This window comes from Heptranchias perlo, chromosome 13 (assembly GCF_035084215.1).
Source record: "Heptranchias perlo isolate sHepPer1 chromosome 13, sHepPer1.hap1, whole genome shotgun sequence".
NCBI classification, from domain to species: domain Eukaryota; kingdom Metazoa; phylum Chordata; class Chondrichthyes; order Hexanchiformes; family Hexanchidae; genus Heptranchias; species Heptranchias perlo.
Genome location: NC_090337.1, coordinates 50,912,444 through 50,936,825, shown reverse-complemented (window position 1 = coordinate 50,936,825; position 24,382 = coordinate 50,912,444). Strand labels below are relative to the sequence as shown.

The 24,382-nt window shown below is 41.1% G+C and overlaps 1 protein-coding gene across 1 annotated transcript in view; it reads right to left on the bottom strand.

The window, feature by feature from the left end:
- Positions 1-24,382, bottom strand: part of LOC137331586 (GRB10-interacting GYF protein 2-like) — a 156,479-nt gene that overhangs the window by 68,939 nt on the left and 63,158 nt on the right. Inside the window, exons 11-14 of the mRNA XM_067995474.1 lie at positions 20,560-20,704; positions 19,554-19,721; positions 16,846-17,021; positions 16,194-16,353 (exon numbers count right to left, since the gene is read on the bottom strand). Of these exons, the coding sequence (XP_067851575.1) occupies positions 16,194-16,353; positions 16,846-17,021; positions 19,554-19,721; positions 20,560-20,704 (649 nt within the window). The remainder of the gene's footprint in view (positions 1-16,193; positions 16,354-16,845; positions 17,022-19,553; positions 19,722-20,559; positions 20,705-24,382) is intronic.

Genomic DNA, 24,382 nt, shown 5'->3' with positions numbered 1-24,382 from the left:
TAATGTCTTGTACAACTTCAACAAGACATCCCAACTCCTGTATTCAATGTTCTGACCAATGAAACCAAGCATGCTGAATGCCTTCTTCACTACCCTATCCACCTGTGACTCCACTTTCAAGGAGCTATGAACCTGTACTCCTAGATCTCTTTGTTCTATAACTCTCCCCAACGCCCTACCATTAACGGAGTAGGTCCTGGCCCGATTCGATCTACCAAAATGCATCACCTCACATTTATCTAAATTAAACTCCATCTGCCATTCATCGGCCCACTGGCCCAATTTATCAAGATCCCGTTGCAATCCTAGATAACCTTCTTCACTGTCCACAACGCCACCAATCTTGGTGTCATCTGCAAACTTACTAACCATGCCTCCTAAATTCTCATCCAAATCATTAATATAAATAACAAATAACAGCGGACCCAGCACCGATCCCTGAGGCACACCGCAAATGGTATGTTGGCCTTCATTGCAAGAGGATTTGAGTATAGGAGCAAGGATGTCTTTACTGGAGTTATACAGGGCCTTGGTGAGACCACACCTGGAGTATTGTGTGCAGTTTTGGTCTCCTTACCTAAGAAAGGATATACTTGTCATAGAGGGAATGCAGCGAAGGTTCACCAGACTGATTCCTGGGATGGCAGGACTGTCGTATGAGGAGAGATTGGGTCAACTAGGCCTGTACTCACTCGAGTTTAGAAGACAGAGGGGATCTCATTGAAACATATAAAATTCTGCCAGGGCTAGACTGGATGCAGGGAGGATGTTTCCCCTGGCTGGGGGGTCACAGTCTCAGGATACGGGGTACGACATTTAGGACTGAGATGAGGAGAAATTTCTTCACTCAGAGGGTGGTGAACCTGTGGAATTCTCTACCACAGCAGGCTATGGAGGCCAAGTCACTGAATATATTTAAGAAGGAGCTAGATAGATTTCTAGACACAAAAGGCATCAAGGGGTATGGGGAGAGAGCGGGAATATGGTATTGAGATAGAGGATCAGCCATGATCATACTGAATGGCAAAGCAGGCTCGAAGGGCCGAATGGCCTACTCCTGCTCTTATTTTCTATGTTTCTAATAGTTCAGTGCCTCAGAAAATCAAAGATCAAGAATTTATATGGGGTATATTTTATGCTAACCATTGTAGCAACAGAGGTGGCATCCAAACCAACAGAGGAGACTGCCTTCTCATACTGTCCATTATTGCTGCCTTCATTTACTGTTGCTACCCTCCGTTTAGTTATTTGATGATTAAATACTAGCTGCCCTACTTAAAAGCCTATAAAATCACCTTTATATACAATTTTAATATACAATCTAAAAAGGGCACAGAAACATAGGCTCCGATATTTACAGGGAAGCGGGTAAACCCGGAAATACCTGGATGACGGAGGCCCTGCCAAATTTAATGGCAGGACCTCATCAGAATTTTTGTACTCCATTTCCCGCCCATCACCCGGCCAGATCGAGAGGCAGGCCACCAGGAGGGAAAGCTTGCTGTAGACAGTCCCTGGCAATAGAGAAGCTCGGGGGACAGAGGCAGGGGTGAGGGGGTAGACCAGAGACCGGGGGGGGGGGGGGGGAGAACCAGAGACGGGGGGGGGGGGACCAGAGACCGGGGGGGGGGGGGTGAGGGGAAGACCAGAGATGGGGGTGGGGGTATTATAAGCACCCTAGGACTTTACTCACTGGAGAAGAGGAGGATGAGGGAGAATTTGATAGAGATCTTTAAGATTTCCAATGGCATGGGGAATTTAGATCTAAAAAAGTTCTTGTATTAGAGACACAGGATTAAAGAATGAAAGAATAAGTTTAAAGTTACTGGCATTAAAGAATACTAAAAGAACTTGCACTTATAAAACACTTCACATCTGCAGAATATCCAAAAGCACTTCAAAGCTGTCACATTTTGGGACTTTTGACTTTTTGGCCTAGAAAGGATTTTTGATATGAAATCAAATTCAAGATTATAAAGATTCATTCCCAAAGTTCCAGCATTTTAATAGCTTGACAAAAAAAGCTGAAAGCGCTGAGCTTTCCGGAACGAAGGCAGGCCAGCAATCAAAAATGCTTACCATATCAGTTTGAGACAATAGGCAGCTCGCCAACATATTCCAACACTTGCAGTAAACATTCAGATTGGCATGTTGGAATAGTTATATTCATGCAAGCTCAACAGTAAGTTGGCTGGCAGGAACCCACTCCTAGGAGGGCAGTTAACGGTTCGATTGGAAATACAACAGGCCAATCCAAAGACGGGGCTGGGGGAGAGCTAGAGATCAAGCCTTTACCTTCTTGTCCAGCTAAGAAAGAAACCCAGAAAGAGTCTGGATAGAGGTGGGAAGAAAGTCAGCCACAGGGAGTGAGGACCCTTTCCTTACATTACAACAGTGATGCACTTCATTGGCTGTGAAGCACTTTGGGATGTCCTTAGGTCATGAAAGCACTATAGAAATACAAGTTCTTTCTTTTTCTATTAAGTTTACTGCCGACCAATTTCAGAGAAATTACTGGTCAGAAAAGTGCATTTAGTAAAGGGATTTGAACAGGAGGATGAGAATTTGTAATTGGAGGCGTTGGGGGACCGGGAGCCAACGTAGTCAGCAAGAACAGGGATGATGAATGAGTGGGTTAGGATATGGGCAGCAGAGTTTTGGATGAGCTCAAATTGATGAAGTGTGGAGGATGGGAGGCCGGACAGGAGGTGACAAAGGCGTGAATGAGGGTATCAGCTATAGATGAGCTGAAGTGGGGTGGTGACGAGAGTTATGGAGGTGGAGGTAGGCGGTCTTTGTGAGGATATGGGGTTGGAAGCTCAACCTGGGGTCAAATAGGACACCAAGGTTGCCAACAGTCTGGTTCAACATGAGACAGTGGCCGGGAAAGAAGATGGAATCGGTAACAAGGGTACAGAGTTTGTGACCATGACTTTGGCCTTAATGTTTAAATGAGAGGAAATTGCAGCTCATCCAGTTGGACAAACAGGCTGACAACACAGTCACTGGAAGGGTCGAGAGGGGTGCTGGAGAGGTAGATTTGGATTCCATCAGTGTGCACATGCAACCTGACGCCTTGTCTTCAGATCACGTCACCGAGGGGCTGCATGTCTGTGAGGAAGAGGGGGGGCCAAGGATATATCCTTGGGGGATTCCAGAGGTAACAGTGTCAGAGTGGGAAGAGAAACCATTGTTGGAGATGCTCTGACTATGATTGGATATGGATAGGTCAGAGTGGATGCAAGCGAGGCAGTCCCATTGAGCTGGACAACAGAGGAGAGGCCTTGGGAGGAGAATGATGTGGTTGACAAAAGGCTGCAGCGGGGTCGAAAAGGACGAGGTGGGATAGTGTATCACAGTCACAGAGGATGTCATTTGTGACTGATTAGGGCCCTTTCAGTGCTTGGGCAGGGGCAGGTACCTCATTGGAGAGATTCAAACATGGAGTTGCGGGAAAGATGGGCACAGATTTGGGAAGCAACACGTTTAAAGACTTGAGAGGAAAAGGAGGTTCGAGATGGGGGCAATGGCTTTCAAGATCAGAGGATGGTGTTGGTTGAAGGATAAATGTTGGCTGGGTCATCAGGACTATTCTACTCTTCTCTAAATAGTGCTGTGGAATTTTTAAGTCCAACTGAACAGGCAGACAGAGCCACAGAATCACAGTAAGGAACTTAATGGGATCTTGGAAGGATAGACTAGATGGATCAATGGTCAACTTCTACTCAAAATATAACAGTAACATGGTGCCATTCTCATCTCTCAAGGATAAGTTTTGCAAGTGAAATTTACTAGTAGTCTACTCTTAATTTGAATCATCTGATAAGTCAAGTCAATTTTTTTTGGCACTAAGTCCCCAATTTGTAGTGGTAATTACATTGCTTAATTCAAATTGCTGGATAATTAGAATTTTTTTTAGCACAAAAATTGACTTTAAATTATGAGCAGACTTAACTGCTGTTACTGTTTCTGACAGCAGTACCTGTTTGAGTGGCCTAAAGCTGATACTGTTGAGTTATACGACCCCTCTAGTCAGGGAATACAGAGCTTTGTACATGCACATTTAAATGCATTCAACAGTGCTTGAAATATCTGTTAGAAAAGAGCTGACAGCTCAGACAGTCTCTTCCTAACATTACAAAATCAGCAGACCAATTGGCTTCTTTTAAAACTCCAGGTTGACAAACTTAAAAAAAAGTTAGTCTTGCATAGTTTACCATTATTCAATGGGTTGTGAAAAAACTTCTTCAATGTCACTTAATGCCTAACACAAAAAGCCATACCTGTTCCAAGTTTGGATTCAGTCTTACTGTGATTATTGAGTTACTGAGCATCTGAAACTGCTACAGTGACATAAAATGTGCAGTATAACTGCATGATAGAAAAGACTCAATGGCATGATCATGTGCAAGTGCTATTTGTGAGGCTTTCCAGATCTTCTGCATAGAAAAATACTCCAAATAAAAAGGATAATATGGAATATTTTGCACAAACACCGTACAGATAGCAAGTTACTTAGAACCAGTCTTCCAAAGAGCCAAATGGCACTTAAGGATTCATTAATGCAAGCAGCACCAAACAGCAAAGATATATGAAGTGAAAGGGCAGTGTGCTTGGATTTGATCAAGAGTGGTCAGCCTCCCTCACCACCTCAAAAAAAATTCATGCAACATAGTAACACAAAAATTGTACATCAATTTAGTGGGGCCTGCTAAGCCTCCTGCACCATAAACCAAAAATTATAACAAGCTGCATTTATATAGCACCTTTAACATAAGTGATGTCCCAAGGTGCTTCATAAATAGGGATAAGGAAAACAAACATTGAGCCAGAAAGAAAATATTGGGGCAATAACCAAAAACTTGGTTGGAGGAGGTTTTCAGAGAGAGAGATGAAGAGACAGAGAGATTTAGTTAGGGAGTTCCAAAGAACAGGACTGAGAGCACTGTACACCCAGCCACCAATGGTGGGGCAGGAGGGAAAGCGCATAGGTTCACAAGGAACAGAGCATTTGAGAGGGGATACAGGACTGGAGAAAGAACCACAGATTGCATAGACCAAGTTGGAGATGGATGGATGGATGGGTCGAAGATTCTTTTTCTGAGGGGGATGGGTGACGATTATGGTTTTGAATGAGAGGGGCACTGTGCCCGAGAAAGGCAACCACTTACTATAATAGCTAGCATGAGGTTAGGAAGGGCAGTTGAATGATCAAGAATTGAGTGGGATGTGGATCGAGGGAGCAGGTGATGGGTCTCATGGATAAGATGAGCTTTGAGTGGGTGGGGGAGATAAAGGTGAGAAACTGCAAAAAAGGATGGGGTCCTGGGCTGCAGCAAGATACCCACAATGGACTACAAAAGGACCAACTCCATTATAGTTTATCAATGAATGCTATTATAAATAGATTCTATGCTGAGAGGAGCCGAGCCGAGCGGAGGGAGCGTCCGATAAAAGGCGGGATTTCAGAGCTCTGAGAACAGCTGAGAGGAGCCGAGCCGAGCGGAGGGAGCGTCCGATAAAAGGCGGGATTTCAGAGCGCTGAGAACAGCTGAGAGGAGCCGAGCCGAGCGGAGGGAGCGTCCGATAAAAGGCGGGATTTCAGAGCGCTGAGAACAGCTGAGAGGAGCCGAGCGGAGCTGCGACCGAGTTCGAAGTGACGTCAGGAATCAGATCGGGACGCGACACAGGGGAGGCACCTGATTGGTGAGTAGGTTCAGGTGAGTATTTCTCCTTATCGACAGTAACTGAAGTAAAAGGAAAGGGAAGGTCTGCAGGTCTTATAGGAAGTAGCGTTTATTTTTTAGTGAATCAAGGTCCCTAGTGTAGTTAACATTCTCTAAATTGAGAACAATTTAAAGGAGTAAACTCCTTAAAGGGAGTGGTAAGTAGTTTTTCTTTCCTTCTTATTTCTCTTGACACTGTAGTTGTTCTTAAGCTAATTTAAGGGTGAAGTCATGGCAGGAGATCCCAGCGCCGTGTCATGTTCCTCTTGTGGGATGTGGGAATTCAGGGATCCTTCCTGTATCCCTGATTCCTTCACCTGCGGGAAGTGTGTCCAGCTGCAGCTATTGTTTGACCGCTTGACGGCTCTGGAGCTGCGGATGGACTCACTTTGGAGCATCCGCGATGCTGAGAAAGTCGTGGATAGCACGTTCAGTGAGTTGGTCACACCGCAGATAAAAATTACTGAGGGAGATAGTGAATGGGTGACCAACAGACAGAGGAAGAGTAGGAAGGCAGTGCAGGGGTCCCCTGCGGTCATCTCCCTCCAAAACAGGTATACCGTTTTGGATACTGTTGGCGGAGATGGCTCACCAGGGGAAGGTGGCAGTGGCCAGGTTCATGGCACCGTGGCTGGCTCTGCTGCACAGGAGGGCAGGAAAAAGAGTGGCAGAGCTATAGTGATAGGGGACTCGATTGTAAGGGGAATAGACAGGCGTTTCTGCGGACGCAACCGAGACTCCAGGATGGTATGTTGCCTCCCTGGTGCAAGGGTCAAGGATGTCTCGGAGCGGCTGCAGGACATTCTGGAGGGGGAGGGTGAACAGCCAGTTGTCGTGGTGCATATAGGCACCAACGATATAGGTAAAAAACAGGATGAGGTCCTACAAGCTGAATTTAGGGAGTTAGGAGTTAAACTAAAGAGTAGGACCTCAAAGGTAGTAATCTCAGGATTGCTACCAGTGCCACGGGCTAGTCAGAGTAGGAATGACAGGATAGCTAAGATGAATACGTGGCTTGAGAGATGGTGCAAGAGGGAGGGATTCAAATTCCTGGGCCATTGGAACCGGTTCTGGGGGAGGTGGGACCAGTACAAATTGGACGGTCTGCATCTGGGCAGGACTGGAACCAATGTCCTAGGGGGAGTGTTTGCTAGTGCTGTTGGGGAGGGTTTAAACTAATGTGGCAGGGGGATGGGAACCGATGCAGGAAGTCAGTGGGAAATAAAGTGGTGACAGAAACAAAAGGCAGTAAGGGAGAGTGTACAGAACATGACCGGACAGATGGTCTGAGAAAGCAGGGCAAAGACCAAGGGAAGACTAGATTAAACTGCATTTATTTCAATGCAAGAAGTCTGATGGGCAAGGCAGATGAACTCAGGGCATGGATGGGTACATGGGACTGGGATGTTATAGCTATTACTGAAACATGGCTAAGGGAGGGGCAGGACTGGCAGCTCAATGTTCCAGGGTACAGATGCTATAGGAAAGATAGAGCAGGAGGTAAGAGAGGAGGGGGAGTTGCGTTCTTGATTAGGGAGAACATCACGGCAGTAGTGAGAGGGGATATATCCGAGGGTTCGCCCACTGAGTCCATATGGGTAGAACTGAAAAATAAGAAGGGAGAGATCACTTTGATAGGATTGTACTACAGACCCCCAAATAGTCAACGGGAAATTGAGGAGCAAATATGTAAGGAGATTACAGACAGCTGCAAGAAAAATAGGGTGGTAATAGTAGGGGACTTTAACTTTCCCAACATTGACTGGGACAGCCATAGCATTAGGGGCTTGGATGGAGAGAAATTTGTTGAGTGTATTCAGGAGGAATTTCTCATTCAGTATGTGGATGGCCCGACTAGAGAGGGGGCAAAACTTGACCTCCTCTTGGGAAATAAGGAAGGGCAGGTGACAGAAGTGTTAGTGAGGGATCACTTTGGGACCAGTGATCATAATTCCATTAGTTTTAAGATAGCTATGGAGAAGGATAGGTCTGGCCCAAAAGTTAAAATTCTAAATTGGGGAAAGGCCAATTTTGATGGTATTAGACAGGAACTTTCAGAAGTTGATTGGGAGAGTCTGTTGGCAGGCAAAGGGACGTCTGGTAAGTGGGAGGCTTTCAAAAGTGTGTTAACCAGGGTTCAGTGTAAGCACATTCCTTATAAAGTGAAGGGCAAGGCTGGTAGAAGTAGGGAACCTTGGATGACTCGGGAGATTGAGGCACTAGTCAAAAAGAAGAAGGAGGCATATGACATGCATAGGCAGCTGGGATCAAGTGGATCCCTTGAAGAGTATAGAGATTGCCGGAGTAGAGTTAAGAGAGAAATCAGGAGGGCAAAAAGGGGATATGAGATTGCTTTGGCAGATCAGGCAAAGGTGAATCCAAAGAGCTTCTACAAATACATAAAGGGCAAAAGGGTAACAAGGGAGAGAGTAGGGCCTCTTAAGGATCAACAAGGTCATCTATGTGCGGAACCACAAGAGATGGGTGAGATCCTGAATGAATATTTCACATCGGTATTTACGGTTGAGAAAGGCATGGATGTTAGGGAACTTGGGGAAATAAATAGTGATGTCTTGAGGAGTGTACATATTACAGAGAGGGAGGTGCTGGAAGTCTTAACGCGCATCAAGGTAGATAAATCTCCGGGACCTGATGAAATGTATCCCAGGACGTTATGGGAGGTTAGGGAGGAAATTGCGGGTCCCCTAGCAGAGATATTTGAATCATCCACCGCTACAGGTGAGGTGCCTGAAGATTGGAGGGTAGCAAATGTTGTGCCTTTGTTTAAGAAGGGCGGCAGGGAAAAGCCTGGGAACTACAGACCAGTGAGCCTGACATCTGTAGTGGGTAAGTTGTTAGAGGGTATTCTGAGGGACAGAATCTACAGGCATTTGGAGAGGCAGGGACTAATTAGGAACAGTCAGCATGGTTTTGTGAGAGGAAAATCATGTCTCACGAATTTGATTGAGTTTTTTGAAGGGGTAACCAAGAAGATAGATGAGGGCTGTGCAGTAGACGTGGTCTACATGGACTTCAGCAAAGCATTTGACAAGGTACCGCATGGTAGGTTGTTACATAAGGTTAAATCTCATGGGATCCAAGGTGAGGTAGCCAATTGGATACAAAATTGGCTTGACGACAGAAGACAGAGGGTGGTTGTCGAGGGTTGTTTTTCAAACTGGATGCCTGTGTCCAGCGGTGTGCCTCAGGGATCGGTGCTGGGTCCGCTGTTATTTGTTATTTATATTAATGATTTGGATGAGAATTTAGGAGGCATGGTTAGTAAGTTTGCAGATGACACCAAGATTGGTGGCATTGTGGACAGTGAAGAAGGTTATCTAGGATTGCAACGGGATCTTGATAAATTGGGCCAGTGGGCCGATGAATGGCAGATGGAGTTTAATTTAGATAAATGTGAGGTGATGCATTTTGGTAGATCGAATCGGGCCAGGACCTACTCCGTTAATGGTAGGGCGTTGGGGAGAGTTATAGAACAAAGAGATCTAGGAGTACAGATTCATAGCTCCTTGAAAGTGGAGTCACAGGTGGATAGGGTGGTGAAGAAGTCATTCAGCATGCTTGGTTTCATTGGTCAGAACATTGAATGCAGGAGTTGGGATGTCTTGTTGAAGTTGTACAGGGCATTGGTGAGGCCACACTTGGAGTACTGTGTACAGTTCTGGTCACCCTATTATAGAAAGGATATTATTAAACTAGAAAGAGTGCAGAAAAGATTTACTAGGATGCTACCGGGACTTGATGGTTTGACTTACAGGGAGAGGTTAGACAGACTGGGACTTTATTCCCTGGAGAGTAGGAGGTTAAGGGGTGATCTTATAGAAGTCTATAAAATAATGAGGGGCATAGATAAGGTCGATAGTCAAAATCTTTTCCCAAAGGTAGGGGAGTCTATAACGAGGGGGCACAGATTTAAGGTGAGAGGGGAGAGATACAAAAGGATCCAGAGGGGCAATTTTTTCACTCAAAGGGTGGTGAGTGTCTGGAACGAGCTGCCAGAGGCAGTAGTAGAGGCGGGTACAATTTTGTCTTTTAAAAAGCATTTGGACAGTTACATGGGGAAGATGGGTATCGAGGGATATGGGCCAAGTGCAGGCAATTGGGACTAGCTTAGTGGTATAAACTGGGCGACATGGACATGTTGGGCCGAAGGGCCTGTTTCCATGTTGTAACTTCTATGATTCTATGATTCTATGATTGTATGCACTTAACCATATAACAGTTTCTGGCCACTTTGACAGTCAAGCTACCAAGTCTACAATTTGACATCCAAAGTTGAAAACTTAACTGAAATAGGCAAAGTAAAAAGAAACAGGAATTTTTTAAAAATCAATACAGGTTCATTGGTATGCATCAGCTGTGATGACATATAGCTACATATATTGAATCTAAATTCTGATAAGTTATTGGTCTGGATTTTCCTATTGTAACAACAATGGTAAATAATTTAAAATGAACAGATTACTGTCAGCATGACAATTGTAAAATCTAAGCTATTATCGCTTCCTCATCTTAGGCATTCATATGGAAGTATTTGAAAAAATGTTTAAAAACTGTCTGCTGAGAGGAAAGTATATTGACTCAATATAATTTTATTAGGCAAACGTGATAATAGCGCAAGGGTCATTTAGCATTTACAGTACAAACTCCATTAACTGCACCCCAATTATACACATGTAGTATCCCTGGAATGTTCAGTCCTGGAGTGTGAAAGTTAAAGTTGCAGCAATCAGGCTGCAAATATTGTGTTAGCTAAACAAATTACTACCAATGTTATTAGATAGAAGTGTGCCACTATTTAACAATAATTTGGACTCCAGCCATTATGTTTTAATGACATGCCGATCCCCTTAACTGCTCCCACCGCCAGTGACAGCCTTGCGTCAAGTACATCACCGTAGTATTTTATAGCTCAAAATGGCCTAACCAGCTTAAGCCTTTTTTAAAAAAAACATTTGGTTTCCACTTCCAAAACAGATGATGGGGCCATGAAGCAGAAGAAACTTTAAAAAATGGGGCAGATAGTTTAGGTTCAGGTTAGACAAAAAAAGTAAAATTAAAATATTTTAAATTATTTTGACTTGATTTTTTATAGCATAGGGTTAATATTTGTGATAAAGCTACATAAATGTTCTTCCACGTGTTCCTTTCCTTAGTGAGAATTCAAGCTCACTGACAAGCAAAATTGGCTGCAGTGCTGACTCATATTTACAGTTTATGTAATGAAACCGTTTCCAGGTGGCCTTCTTATCAATGAAGAAACAAACATCTGCGCCTTTTATATTATGCTTTTGGAGTTGGCTCAACACCTGAAGGATGCCGCATTAACACTAAAGTGAAATAGATAAACAGCATACACCAAAACCTCAGCATGCATTACTGCTGAGGAATCTATGAAAAAGAATATAGCGATATACACCATCTGATAATTTGGAGGCATGGAATATTGGAATTCAAGTTCAATACCTGAATTCTGCTCCCATACCTGGGGAGCTCTGATACCTGTCTTGCACTCCTGGAATGGATACAAGAAAAAGTTGGTTATCCAACAGGTAATTTCTCTCTTACCTCAAACCTCTTTTTTTTTTTGTCATGGCCATTTTTGTATATTTTATTAGAGCCAATCTAAATGAACAGCCATTTGCCAACAATACTGGTATGTCAGTTAAGTGAGTTTCCTATTTCCCCCCATTGTTACAGTAATGTTCCACCAGCTCTCCCAAACTTCTGCTGTCACATGACACATCATGTTCTACTAGTATGCTGAGTCAAACTTTATCCATGATAGTTTACCAGTTTCATTTTTCATACAAAGAACAGCAGTATATTAGGAGAGTCATTTGGGAGGCAGTGAATGGTAATATGGCTCACTTTAAGGGATAGCCAATTCACCTAAAATGATCTGGAGAATATTAGGAGTTATAATAGAAGGATTTTTATATTAAAACTTAATTTCCTTAAGCAGGCTTTGCTCTGCAATGTGTGCAGGACTCCTTTCTCACCCAGTATGTAAAAAGCCCAAGAGAGAAAGCACTGCTGAAACCAGAACAGATAAACGAAGTAAGCGCCGGGGAACATCTAGGCAGTAGCGATCATAACATAATAAGGTTTACGATAAAGATTGAGAAAGACATAAGCAAGACAAGGACCAAAGTAATAAATTGGAAAAAAGCTGATTTTAAGAGGATGGGAAAGGAACTAGGGAAAATAAACTGTAAAAATTTACTGACAAAGAAATAGAACAGCAACAGGAAACATTTAAAATGGTGATCAAGAGTGTCCAGGAAAAATATATCCCACTAAAAAGAACAAACTAGCCAGTAATGACAGACCATAGATGAATAAAGAAATAAGGGCAAAATTGAAACTAAAGAAAAGGTACACACTAAATACATATACAACAAAGGAAAGGATGACAAAAAGGAATACGAAAAGGTTAGGAAAAAAGTTTAAAAAACAACCAGAAAGGCAAAGAGAAACTACAAAATTAAATTATCAAGGAATATAAAAATAGTAAAGTATTCTACAGTCACAAATAACAAAAGAAAAATCTGGATAGGGATAGGGCCACTAAGGGATTCACATGATAAACTCACAGATAATGACAGCGAAATGGCAGAAATATTAAATAATTACTTTGCCTCAGTATTTACCAAGGAGACAAACATGGTGGGCATGATATTAGAAGAAGAAATCAAAAAAGATATAAAGACATTTGAAAGGGGGAGATAATTGATAAACTAATCAGACTTAGAGAGGTTAAAACCCCTGATCTGGATGGATTGAATCCAGGCATATTAAAAGAAGTTAGGGAAGAGATAGCAGAAGCACTGTTTTATATATATATATATAAATATATATATAAAAATTCATTAGAAAAAGGAATAGTGCCATAGGACTGACGGACAGCTAATGTGATTGCTATATTTAAAAAGGGAGATAGAACCAATTCAGGGAACTGTATCTTAACGTGGGTGGTAGAAAAGATAATGGAATCCTTACTCAAATATGCAATAGAAAAACATCTAGAAACTGAAAATATAATAAAGAATAGTCAACACTGATTTCAAAAGGGAAGGTCATGCGTGACCAACCTTATTGAATTCTTTGAAGAAGTAACAGAAAGGGTAGACAAGGGTAACGCAGTAGATGTAATGTATTTGGATTTTCAAAAGGCCTTCGATAAGGTACCGCATAATAGACTGATGACTAGGGTCAGAGCATATGGTCTCAGGGGACAAGTGGCAGAATAGATAGCAAGCTGGCTATAGAACAGAAAGAGAGAGTAGGGGTTAAAGGTAGTTACTCAGACTGGCAAAAGGTGGGAAGTGGTGTTCCATAAGGATCAGTAACAAGACCACATGTGTTAACCATTTACATAAACGATTTGGACTTGGGAATTGGAAGCACAATTTCAAAATTTGTGGACGACACCAAATTGAGGGGTATAGTTAATACCGAGGAGGACTGCGACAAAACACAGGAAGACATTAATAAACTTGTGGAATGGGCATGTAATTGGCAAATGAATTTCAATATAGATAAGTGTGAGGTGGTATATTTTGGTAGGAAGAATAAGGAAGTTACATGCTCCTTGGAAAATAAGTGTCTGACTGGGGTAGAGGAGCCGAAGGGTCTGGGGGTACAGATGCACACATCACTAAAAGTAGTGACACAAGTTAAAAAGGCCATAAAAAAAAGCAAACCTAGCACTCGGGTTAATTTCTAGAGGGATAGAATTGAAAAGCAGAGAAGTTTATGTTGAACTTGCATAGAACCTTGGTTAGACCACACTTGGAGTACCATCAACGGTTCTGGTCTCCACATTATAAAAAGGCTATAGGGGCACTGAAGAAGGTGCAAAAAAGATTTACTAGGACGATACCAGAACTGAAGTGTTATACTGATCAGGAAAATTGAACAGGCTGAGGCTCTTTTCTCTAGAATAGAGAAGACTGAGGGGTGACCTGATAGAGATCTTTAAGATTATAAAAGGGTTTGATAGGGTAGACGTACAGAAGATGTTTCCACTTGTGTGGGAGACCAGAACTAGTGGCCATAAATATAAGATAGTCACTAATAAATCCAATAGGGAATTCAGGAGAAACGTTTTTATCCAGAGTGGTTAAAATGTAGAACTCACTACTACAAGGAATAGCCAAGGCAACTAGCATAGATGCATTTAAGGTGAAGCTAGATGAACAAATGAGGCAGAAAGGAATAGAAGGATATGCTGATAGGGTTAGATGAAGTAGGGAGGAGATTCATGTGGAACATAAATACCAGCATGGACATGTTGGGCCAAATGGCCTGTTTCTGTGTTGTACATTCCATGTAATTCTATGTACTGTTAACCATTGTTTCTTTGAACTTTGTCGTACAAACTAAAAACATGCTGATTTACACATTCCTCCTTTCCACTGCACCCTCAATGTTGAAATCCTTGCAATGTCAACTACTTTAAGCTCCTACTTTCCTATCACCTCAAAACTTCAGAATTCTTTAGAAGGGTTCTACCCATTTGAACTCATTATCCTGATTGCATAATCCAGTCACTGAGTTGCACAATTCTCTCAAAATGCTTTCGTAACTTTTTTCGCCTGCAACTTCCACCCCCCCCCCCCCCCCCGCCATGGTAACTGAAATTTCTAATGTACAAAGTAGAGGTTTAAATAGCAAAAAAGTACAAAAAATATATTTCACAATAACAATAAATGAATCCATAAAATTGCCTTTTGTGTCTTTTAATATCTTAAAGTTTTAGCTGAAGGCCTCGGCCCCTTCCAAAAACCTGCGCTTGGAGTTAATGTTGCCCAGAGCTGTAATGCTGTGAGAGCTGAATTTGGACTATACAGTCTGAACATGTGTATTGCACCTAATTTTCCAGGATGCATCAGCATCAGTCAGCAGTACTGAGGGACACATTTTCTTTAACTGCTAGCAGGTTCTGCTCAAATATTTTTCAAAACTATTTGAGGAACAGCTAAAGAACAAATTTGAAAATCTTTATTCAAGTAAAATTTATATTGAGCTTTTAGAAAAAAAGCATGTGTGTGAGAAAAAAGTATACTGATTAAGCATCTGTTGTATGTTTTGTTTCACATTATTTATACTTTTTCCAGGTGTATTAAGCTCAGAAAGAGTGCCCTTGCTCAATGTAATTAAGTTCATTTTTAAAAAAATGTTTATTTTTGAAGCAAACAACCATTAATTGCCTCCGGTTATCACCAGTCATATGATGACAAGTTAATAGCCTATAATTATCGAGACAAAAAAAGTTTCATGTTTTAATCAGAAAAGGAGGAGAAATTACTTCATGTTTCTAAACGGAGACTAAACTTACTCTTGCAGACTAGCTGAATTGAATATCACAAACACATAGGTAAAGGCCCAAAACATTATTTGTCCTACGAAATAAATTTAATTCAAATGTTTTGCATGCATTGTACAAAGTTGTTGTAAAACTGCAGTAAATCTATCACAAGACAGTGAACTCACCATGAAACCTCCCACTATTTTCACACCTTAGCCTTGTTTCAAATAACTTCAGAAATAATATCACTATAGACTGAGTGAAATAAAAGACATGGATGATTGCTGGTCCCTTCCGTCCTGTCTTCCACACCTGTCCTTGTCCCGCCCCCTTCAACCTTCATCTCTACTCCATTTGCTCATCCACCAGTGGCAGGAGGGTGCAATTACAACTTGGTAAGTTTATATTGGCAGTTTCCATTTTAATTGTGAAATAGGAATTTTTGATGGAAATATATAAAAAAGACAGGATGTATGACTTCAGAATTGAAACCGAATCATGTCTGCGCACTGTGGTCGAATTATTCCCCCACCCTTTAGCTGTTTCAGCTAAACACTAAACTTGATCTTCACTGCCCGTGTGTAATGTCACAGGACATTGACAAATAATAATAAAAATTTTGCGTCCGTGCACACTTACTGTCAATTCTTTGTATTATAAATTGCTATGTCCACATTTATAATGGAAACTACATATGTGGAGGTGCAGCAGCACCATCACTGGCATTAGGGTGTAATTAAAGTATGGCAAGTTTACACTGGCAGTTTCCATAGCAACTTGTAATGGAAATAGAAAAATAAGGACAGAATATATGACTTTAAAATGGCAGACTGAATTATGTCTGCACGCCTCGAGCAATTTTCGCTGTCCTTTATCCCCACTTCATCCGAAAACAACACATGGCTTAGACTCATGTGCAATGCCACGGAAATTTGACTAGTAATAAAACTATATTGTTGTTTTCATAAATTAAGACTATAGTGGACGTAACATCTTGTTTTTAAGACCAACTGCGACAAGAGACTCAATTTATTTGTTGGCATTTCCAAACACCTTCCGATATAAGTAGGGCAATACAAGTTATGTCATACTTAAATCGGACTGATTGCAAACTTTTATGATCTTGATGTGTATACCTTGTATTTCTCCTTGTGGATCTTTATAAAACCACTTCATAGCAGCATCGTGGGACAACGGCAAGGTAGCAGCTTTAGTCCGTTGCTCCTGAATTTGTGTTGACAGTCTTTCGTCATCTAAGGCATTATCCTGCAAAGATGCTACCATCTTCTCAGCTTCCTGAATGGGAAAGATTTTATTCTCATTATGTAAAATAATGACCTTTTCCTAGGATACAGTTCAGTTCCATAATCCTAAATGGGCATACCCTTGCTTGTTCCAATCTGGACTGCCTGTGCTACCTTTCACCAAAAGCTCACACATACACCATTTGGTTTTCCACTTTCAGTAGCCCAATTTTAAATGCCAAGTCAATCAATAATTATGTATTTCATAGTAGAGTTTTTTTTGAGACACACAGCTGCAACATAAGGTGCATTATAGAAGTTGCAGCAATACAGAAAGATCATATATTTTGACCAATCCCCAGTATCTTTGTACTGTGAACACTTACTCCTGGGGAGATTGCACCGAGTGAATTCTGCTCATTTACAATATGAGATGTACCATAGAAAGAATAATTCAATTTTGGACACAGATTTTTATGTATGATTATGGGAACAGAGCGAGTAAATAATTTCACAATTAATTGTTCCCATTGCTACCAAGTACCTGCTCAAGATGTTTTAGCCCTTCATCATCATCGTCCTGAGGTATGCTCCGGTTTGCAACGGTTGGGGTTGTAGACGAGGGAGACACTGGCGTTGTAGTAGTAGCAGCAGTAACAGTAGTGCTACTACTGGACAGAGCTGGAGATTTCTGTTGAGAAGGGGCTGATGTATCCATTGCTGGAACACAAAAGAAGCAAGTTTATATATAAATTATGCATGCCCGAAGCAAGGCAATTACATTTCTATTACTATAAGGAGGCCACATACTACTTGGATAATAAGAGTGTAAATGGGAGAGATGAGCAAAGGGAATCTAGGGGAACAAATACACAAATCACAAAGTAGTGACACAGGTTAATAAGGCCATAAAAAAAGGCAAACAAAGCACTGGGGTTCATTTCTAGAGGAATAGAATTGAAAAGCAGATAAGTTATGTTAAACTTGAACAGAACCTTGGTTAGACCACACTTGAAGTACTGTGCATAGTTCTGGTCTCCATATTATAGAAAGGATATAGAGGCATTGGTGAAGGTGCAAAAAAGATTCACAAGGATGATACCAGAACTGAGAGGATATACTTATCAGGAAAGGCTGAACAGGTTGGGACTCTTTTCTCCAGAAAAGAGAAGGCTGAGGGGCGGTCTATAAAATAAGGAAAGGGCTTGGTAGGGAAAATGTTTCCACTTGTAGGGTAGTCCAAAACTAGAAGCTCTAAATATAAAATAGTCACTAATAAATCCAATAGGGAATTCAGGAGAAACTTCTTTACCCAAAGAGTGGTAAGAATTTGGAACTCGCTATCACAAGTAGTAGTTGTTGAGGCAAATAGCATAGATGCATTTAAGGGGAAACTAGATAAGCACATGGGGGAGAAAGGAATAGCAGGGTATGCTGATAGGGTTAGATGAAGTAGGGAGGGTGGAGGCTTCTGCGGAGCACAAACACCGGCATACACTAGTTGGGCCGAATGGCCTGTTTCTGTGCTGTAGTTTCGATGTAACTCCATGAGGCACAGAGAACGAATGATGGGAAGCCTTGTGAGTGCACACGTTCCTGTAGAACTAATGTGTTAACAGCGTATGTAAGTTGAGGCGTACTCTTTCCCGAACATTTGCAAATGACAAGTAGCAGGCATTTGACAGAATCCTACCAAATAATACAATCACTTCAAAGTTCTACCTGCAATTTACAGACCAGGAGTCCAAGTAAGGGAATGAATAGTTTACCTATACACATTTCTCAACTGGAGCATATGGATCACAAAACAAGCAAAGATCTATACTGATGTGCAAAATGGCTCAATTTAGGCAGCAAACTGACAAGCCATAAAGCTGCACATACTTGCATGCCCATTGAAAAGGGAGTTTTAAAACTTCATTTTCTGCTTTCTCCATTTTAGGTAAAATATTTTTTTTCAAAATTTCAGATTAGAAAATATACTTTTCATTTAGGTTGTTATGATGAATCCCACAGGTTGACTACAACCACAATGTGTTTAACTTTCTAAAAGTTGAGTATCTATGAACAAGATGTTGGATGCCAATATAATATTGTGTTGGAAGTGACTCATTATTCAAGCAGATCCAATAGCATTACACCACTAAGTTAAAGCTTGAAATACAAAGTATCAATTCATTTTTTTAAAAAAAGTTTTTTTTTAAATCACATGCTCAGCCAATAGGCAAACTAATTGACTTCTACGAATTACTATTCCAGATAAACTTACTGTTTTAGTTACAAAAGTGTGCTTGTTAAAAAACAGCATTCACCATTAATTCTTTTAGCATGGTATTGGAAAATACAAGAGAACAGTTCACATTTCTGAAAAGAATCATCACAGGCTCCCCATTTGCAGACAAAGTACTGCAATAACAACTACTTTGTTGTTTATATTCAACCATGATAAAATGCAAAGGGATCTAGGGCAATGTGAAAGTCCATTTCAGTGGAGTGGGAAATGTTAGTAGGTACGAAAGCAATTCTTATGCTTCAGTGGATACCTTCTGGCTGCAAACAGTCGTGTTATGAAGATTGTACAAAACAGGAAAATAAAATGAATAAACAGCACAAAATAAAAGCACAGTATGTGGGAGAGTGAAAAATACAATTTTTTTGTTTTATCTCTAACAGGTCATAAAACTACAACAAATCAGGTATCATGAGGTTAAAATTTACATGGCCCACCTCATAATTTAGAAATGTGGAGAATCCTGCAAAATGTGAGCAAAACAAACCAGTTTCAAATTATTCTATGACGGTTGATTGCTAAACCTTTAAACTGTTGATATCCAAATCCTAGAGACAAGCCACCACAAATTTCTGTTTCATACAGAACAAAAAAAAATGCTTATCCATGGCATTAAATGATTAAAAAATTATCCAATTTTTTAATGCCCAGGTTTTTTTTTTATTTAAGAAGACATGTTACCAATTCCTGAGCAGGTTTATGGTAGTTGGCTTAAAACTGATCTGCTCAGAGCAACTTTCTTCCTGATATGGTCTCTACTGCACTACTTTTATACCAGGTAACAAATACCTTTTGAAACAGAAGATGCTCTCTCACACATTGATTATGGGAAGAGAGGGGAAAAATGGAGGAACAGTGCTGCTCTCTTTAAAGATCAGAACACCAGGATGAACACCACGCTTTACACAAGTTCTGATGCTTCAAAAGCTTTTGTTAGTTATGTATTTTACATACATTCATACCTTCACTGGCAGATCTACATTGTAGTACATCCTCAATTTTGTCAGTTTTTTCTGGTTTGTTTTCTTCCTTTTTTGGTGGATGGGGAACCACTGGTATCTGAGGCTCTGAAGGAGGAGGGGATGAAGTTGTGCAGGGAACTTCTTTGGACTCTTCTGTTTTATTTGTTTCTGCAATGTCATAAAACTGAGAATTTACATACACAGATATGTGCAAAATTTCAGTTTTCTGAAATTAAAAATACTGATCAACCCACAGCAAGTAATGAACAATGTTATATAGACATTCTTAACTCAGCAAGTAATTTAAAAAATATTCTGCTTATAGATTCCCATGTTATGTACCCCATGAAGATGATTTACTTGAAGTCTCCCCAATACCTCCTGTTACCCAGCTTACACTGTCAGAAGCCTCAACACTGCAGCACAATTTGAGATCAACAGCTCAACACAGATTCCTCCAATGGCTCAGAAAAATTATTCAGAGTGTTGCTTGGGCATACAGATCTGGACTGTCCGAGGTTCGTCGCAGTCTGTGCTGAATTAACTTATGTTAGGCAGAGTAGCAAGACAATTGGCCTCAGCACTCCAGAGATCCCTACTGGAACTATGCAAGTGTAGACGTTGATTAAGGATAGATTCAGCGTCCATTGCAATGCAAAGGTCACTTGGGCAAGGGCACCTGTGAAACTATCCCAGCAAGAAGCCAATGTCTTTGGGGAGGGGATACAAGGAAAGGAGAAAAAGTGGCAGGAAAAACTGTCAAGAAAAAAAAATTAATAAAAAAAACTTGTAGGTAACTGAGAATACGTCATGTCCTACATGCTATGGTTGAAGCTATTGCAGACCCCTTAGTTATGTGCATGGTTATACCAGTCAAAAACTAGAGACATGCCTTGTCAAGAAAAAAAGGGTTATGTCAGACAAAATCTTGGAGCTCAAATGAGTTAAGAGAAATTTGCATTTATAACTTTAAAAGCTTTTGGGTGAAAAATGACTGATAATACACCTTCATCGGCCTCTTTCTTAGTTTTCTTGTCAGGCTCCTTAGCTTCTTCTTTCTCGCTGTCCTCTGAATTCGATCTCTCCTCTCCATCCTCCATTTGCTTAAAATCCAATTCCTGTTCCTCTGGAATGGGCTCCTTGGGAGCTTTCTACGAACAGCATCAAAAATAAGGAAAGACTAAGATGTGCAGTTAAGTACCTTCTTCAACAGTTAAATACTCTTTCTTTAACACTAGTGCAAGAAATAGGAATGTTGACTGAATTATATTGTACAAAGATTCAAAAATGAAGTATTATACAACTCCTCAATGAATATTCTCACTTTAGGTGTCAGCTTTGACTCAGTGGTAGCACTCTTGCCTGGAAGTCAGAAAGTTGTAGATTCAAACCGCACTCCAGAGAGTTGAGCACATAATCTAAGCTGACATTCCAGTACAGACAAAGTGCTTTTTGAAAAGTAGGCTGCTGTGGTTTGCTTACATGACAATGCATTTTTGCAACCTCAGTTAACATTACAATTAAAAGAATGATTTGAAGGAACTTGCATTTATGCAACATCTTATCACGTCTCACAGAAATGTAACAAAGTGCTTTGTGCAGAATGAATTATGCTGTGCAGTTATTATTACGTGGGCAACGTTGGCAGCCATTTTGCAGAGAGCAAGATCACCCAAACAGCAACGAGATAAATGACTAGTTAATCTGGTTTTAGAGATGTTGATTGAGGGAGGAATGCACAACGGGTCCTTTAAGGTCCACTCAAAACACCAGAACAGGTAAATGTGTCCTAGGTTTAACATTTCAACCAATGGAAGAATGTATTGAATTATTTTGACAAACAAAAATAGTTTTCCCGAGGATATTAATCTATTCACTGCTAATTAGGTCATATTTTTGGTTTAACCTGCCAAGTATTCCATTGAATCACTCCAAATTCTCTCAATATTATAAATAAAGTACACATACACTTGCTACCATCTTTTAGTCATGCCTTGTTAACATGTTGCACTGCTAGTTGGACATATACTCCTACTAAGAACCAATATTTTGTGCACCGTTCTCCCTTGCATGATGTTGAGGCAAGAAAGGAGGTCAGGGTGCTGTGTAATGGAGGAGCAGAGGAAAAGGTCGCACTGGAGCAAGGGAGGATGAGTTTTGTTGCCAGGTTGCCTCCAACTACCAGTTCTGCAACATGGGACAACTGAAATTCACCAAAGTATGCAGACACCTCCCATTATTTAAGATAATTAGGCTAATTGCTAAAATGTTATTTAAAAGCAATTTAATCTTGGGGTGAAGAACCACTGTTTGAAGTGAAAGAAATGCAAGTAGCAGTAAGAACATTTTATGGCTAGAGAAAGTTTCAAAGTTTTGTGAAATGCAGATCAAATATTTGTTATAGTGAGGTGACAAGTACTAATAAAGGATAGACTCTCGGAACAAGCTGAAAGAAGCTGCTCTGATAGTGTTGAGTAAACCGTTCCCAAGGGACAGACCAAGCACCAGAAATTATCTATGAAGTTAGGTATGGTTTTGATTTTGTGTAAGTTATTAAGGTGACTCTATATCAGTTAGGCATGTAAAAGAGGCACCTGGATGGTTCCCAGCATGATTTTGTTTTTTTAAAAAGGTGAACTGAACTGAGGAAATCACATCTGATGCATTTTAAGTAACTGAGATGACTGGAGGGGGTAGGGGGAGGGGCGGAAGAAGGAGAGATGAAGATTAGCAAAGAATACCTTCATCAGTCTTGTTTCAGTGGTAGCATTCTTACCCGAGTCAGAAGCTTAGAACATAAGAACATAAGAAATTGGAGCAGGAGTAGGCCAATCGGCCCCTCGAGCCTGCTCCGCCATTCAATAAGATCATGGCTGATCTGATCCCAACCACAATTCTAAAGAACACAAGAAGTCGGAGCAGGACCCGGCCACATAGCCCCTGGGCCCTCTCCGCCACCCACAGGGCATTGACCGATCCGAACTCAGCTTCATGTCCAATTTCCTGCCCGCTCCCCATAACCCCTAATTCCCTTTACTTCTAGGAAACTGTCTATTTCTGTTTTAAATTTATCTAATGATGTAGCTTCCACAGCTTCCTGGGGCAGCAAATTCCACAGACCTACCACCCTCTGAGTGAAGAAGTTTCTCCTCATCTCAGTTTTGAAAGAGCAGCCCCTTATTCTAAGATTATGCCCCCTAGTTCTAGTTTCACCCATCTTTGGGAACATCCTTACCGCATCCACCCGATCAAGACCCTTCACAATCTTATATGTTTCAATAAGATCGCCTCTCATTCTTCTGAACTCCAATGAGTAGAGTCCCAATCTACTCAACCTCTCCTCATATGTCCGCCCCCTCATCCCCGGGATTAACCGAGTGAACCTTCTTTGTACTGCCTCGAGAGCAAGTATGTCTTTTCTTAAGTATGGAGACCAAAACTGTATGCAGTATTCCAGGTGCGGTCTCACCAATACCTTATATAACTGCAGCAATACCTCCCTGTTTTTATATTCTATCCCCCTAGCAATAAAAGCCAACATTCCGTTGGCTTTCTTGATCACTTGCTGCACCTGCATACCAACTTTTTGATTTTCTTGCACTAGGACCCCCAGATCCCTTTGTACTGCAGTACTTTCCAGTCTCTCGCCATTAAGAAAATAACTTGCTCTCTGATTTTTCCTGCCAAAGTGCATAACCTCACATTTTCCAATATTATATTGCATCTGCCAAATCTCCGCCCACTCACCCAGCCTATCTATATCCCCTTGCAGGTTTTTTATGTCCTCCTCACTCTCTACTTTCCCTCCCATCTTTGTATCATCTGCAAATTTTGATATGTTGCACTCGGTCCCCTCCTCCAAATCGTTAATATAGATTGTAAAGAGTTGGGGACCCAGCACCGACCCCTGTGGAACACCACTGGTTACTGGTTGCCAGCTTGTGGATTCAAGTCCCACTCCAGAGACTTAAGCACATAATCTAGGCTGACACTTCAGGGCTGCGTTCTCGAAGGCCCCGTCTTCCCATTCAGACAGAAGTAAAAATTCCCATTTTAAAAAAAAAGAGTTGTTCTGGTGCCCTGGCCAAAGTTTACCCTCAACCAACATAACTAATCACAGATTATCTGGTCATTTATCTCATTGCTGTTTATGGGACTTTGCAGTGCACAAATTGGCTGCCACATTTCCCTACATTAAACAGTGACTACAGATCAAAAGTACGTAAGTGGTTGTGAAGTACTTTGGGACATCCTGAGGTCATGAAAGGCGCTACATAAATGCAAACTGTTTCTTTCTTTACCTTAAGCACATATTTCAACGCATTCATAACTTTGTAGTACTTGAACATGAAGAGCGAAAGTGTAAGAAATAGATATTCAGCCTCAGCCATAAGCGCTCCCAATGACATGTTAACTGCAGTCAAAGCTCTCTTTAAACTGGCCTGACAACATCCTTCAGCTCCAGCCTCAAAAAGCAACCCTATTACACTATCACACCATTTTTATTTTGTTTTTACAACAGGCACTTTTTATCATCCTTCTGAATTTGCACCAAATCATGTTGTTTAAGCTTAAGACTGCCCTGATTTTACTTGAGAATTCAATGGTAGGAAGCAATTTTCATCCTCATTTGTGTGGGCATGATTTGGAACCAGTATTGAGATGCAAAGGTACTGACAATATACTTACAACTTAGGAGGTTTCAATCACTACTGCTTTAGATAGAAGCCAACACCAACACAAAATATAGGTATGTAAATAAGTGGCCTGAGAAATATTGTCTACCATTCTACAAAACTCCATTAGGTAAAGTGTCTTACACAAATTAA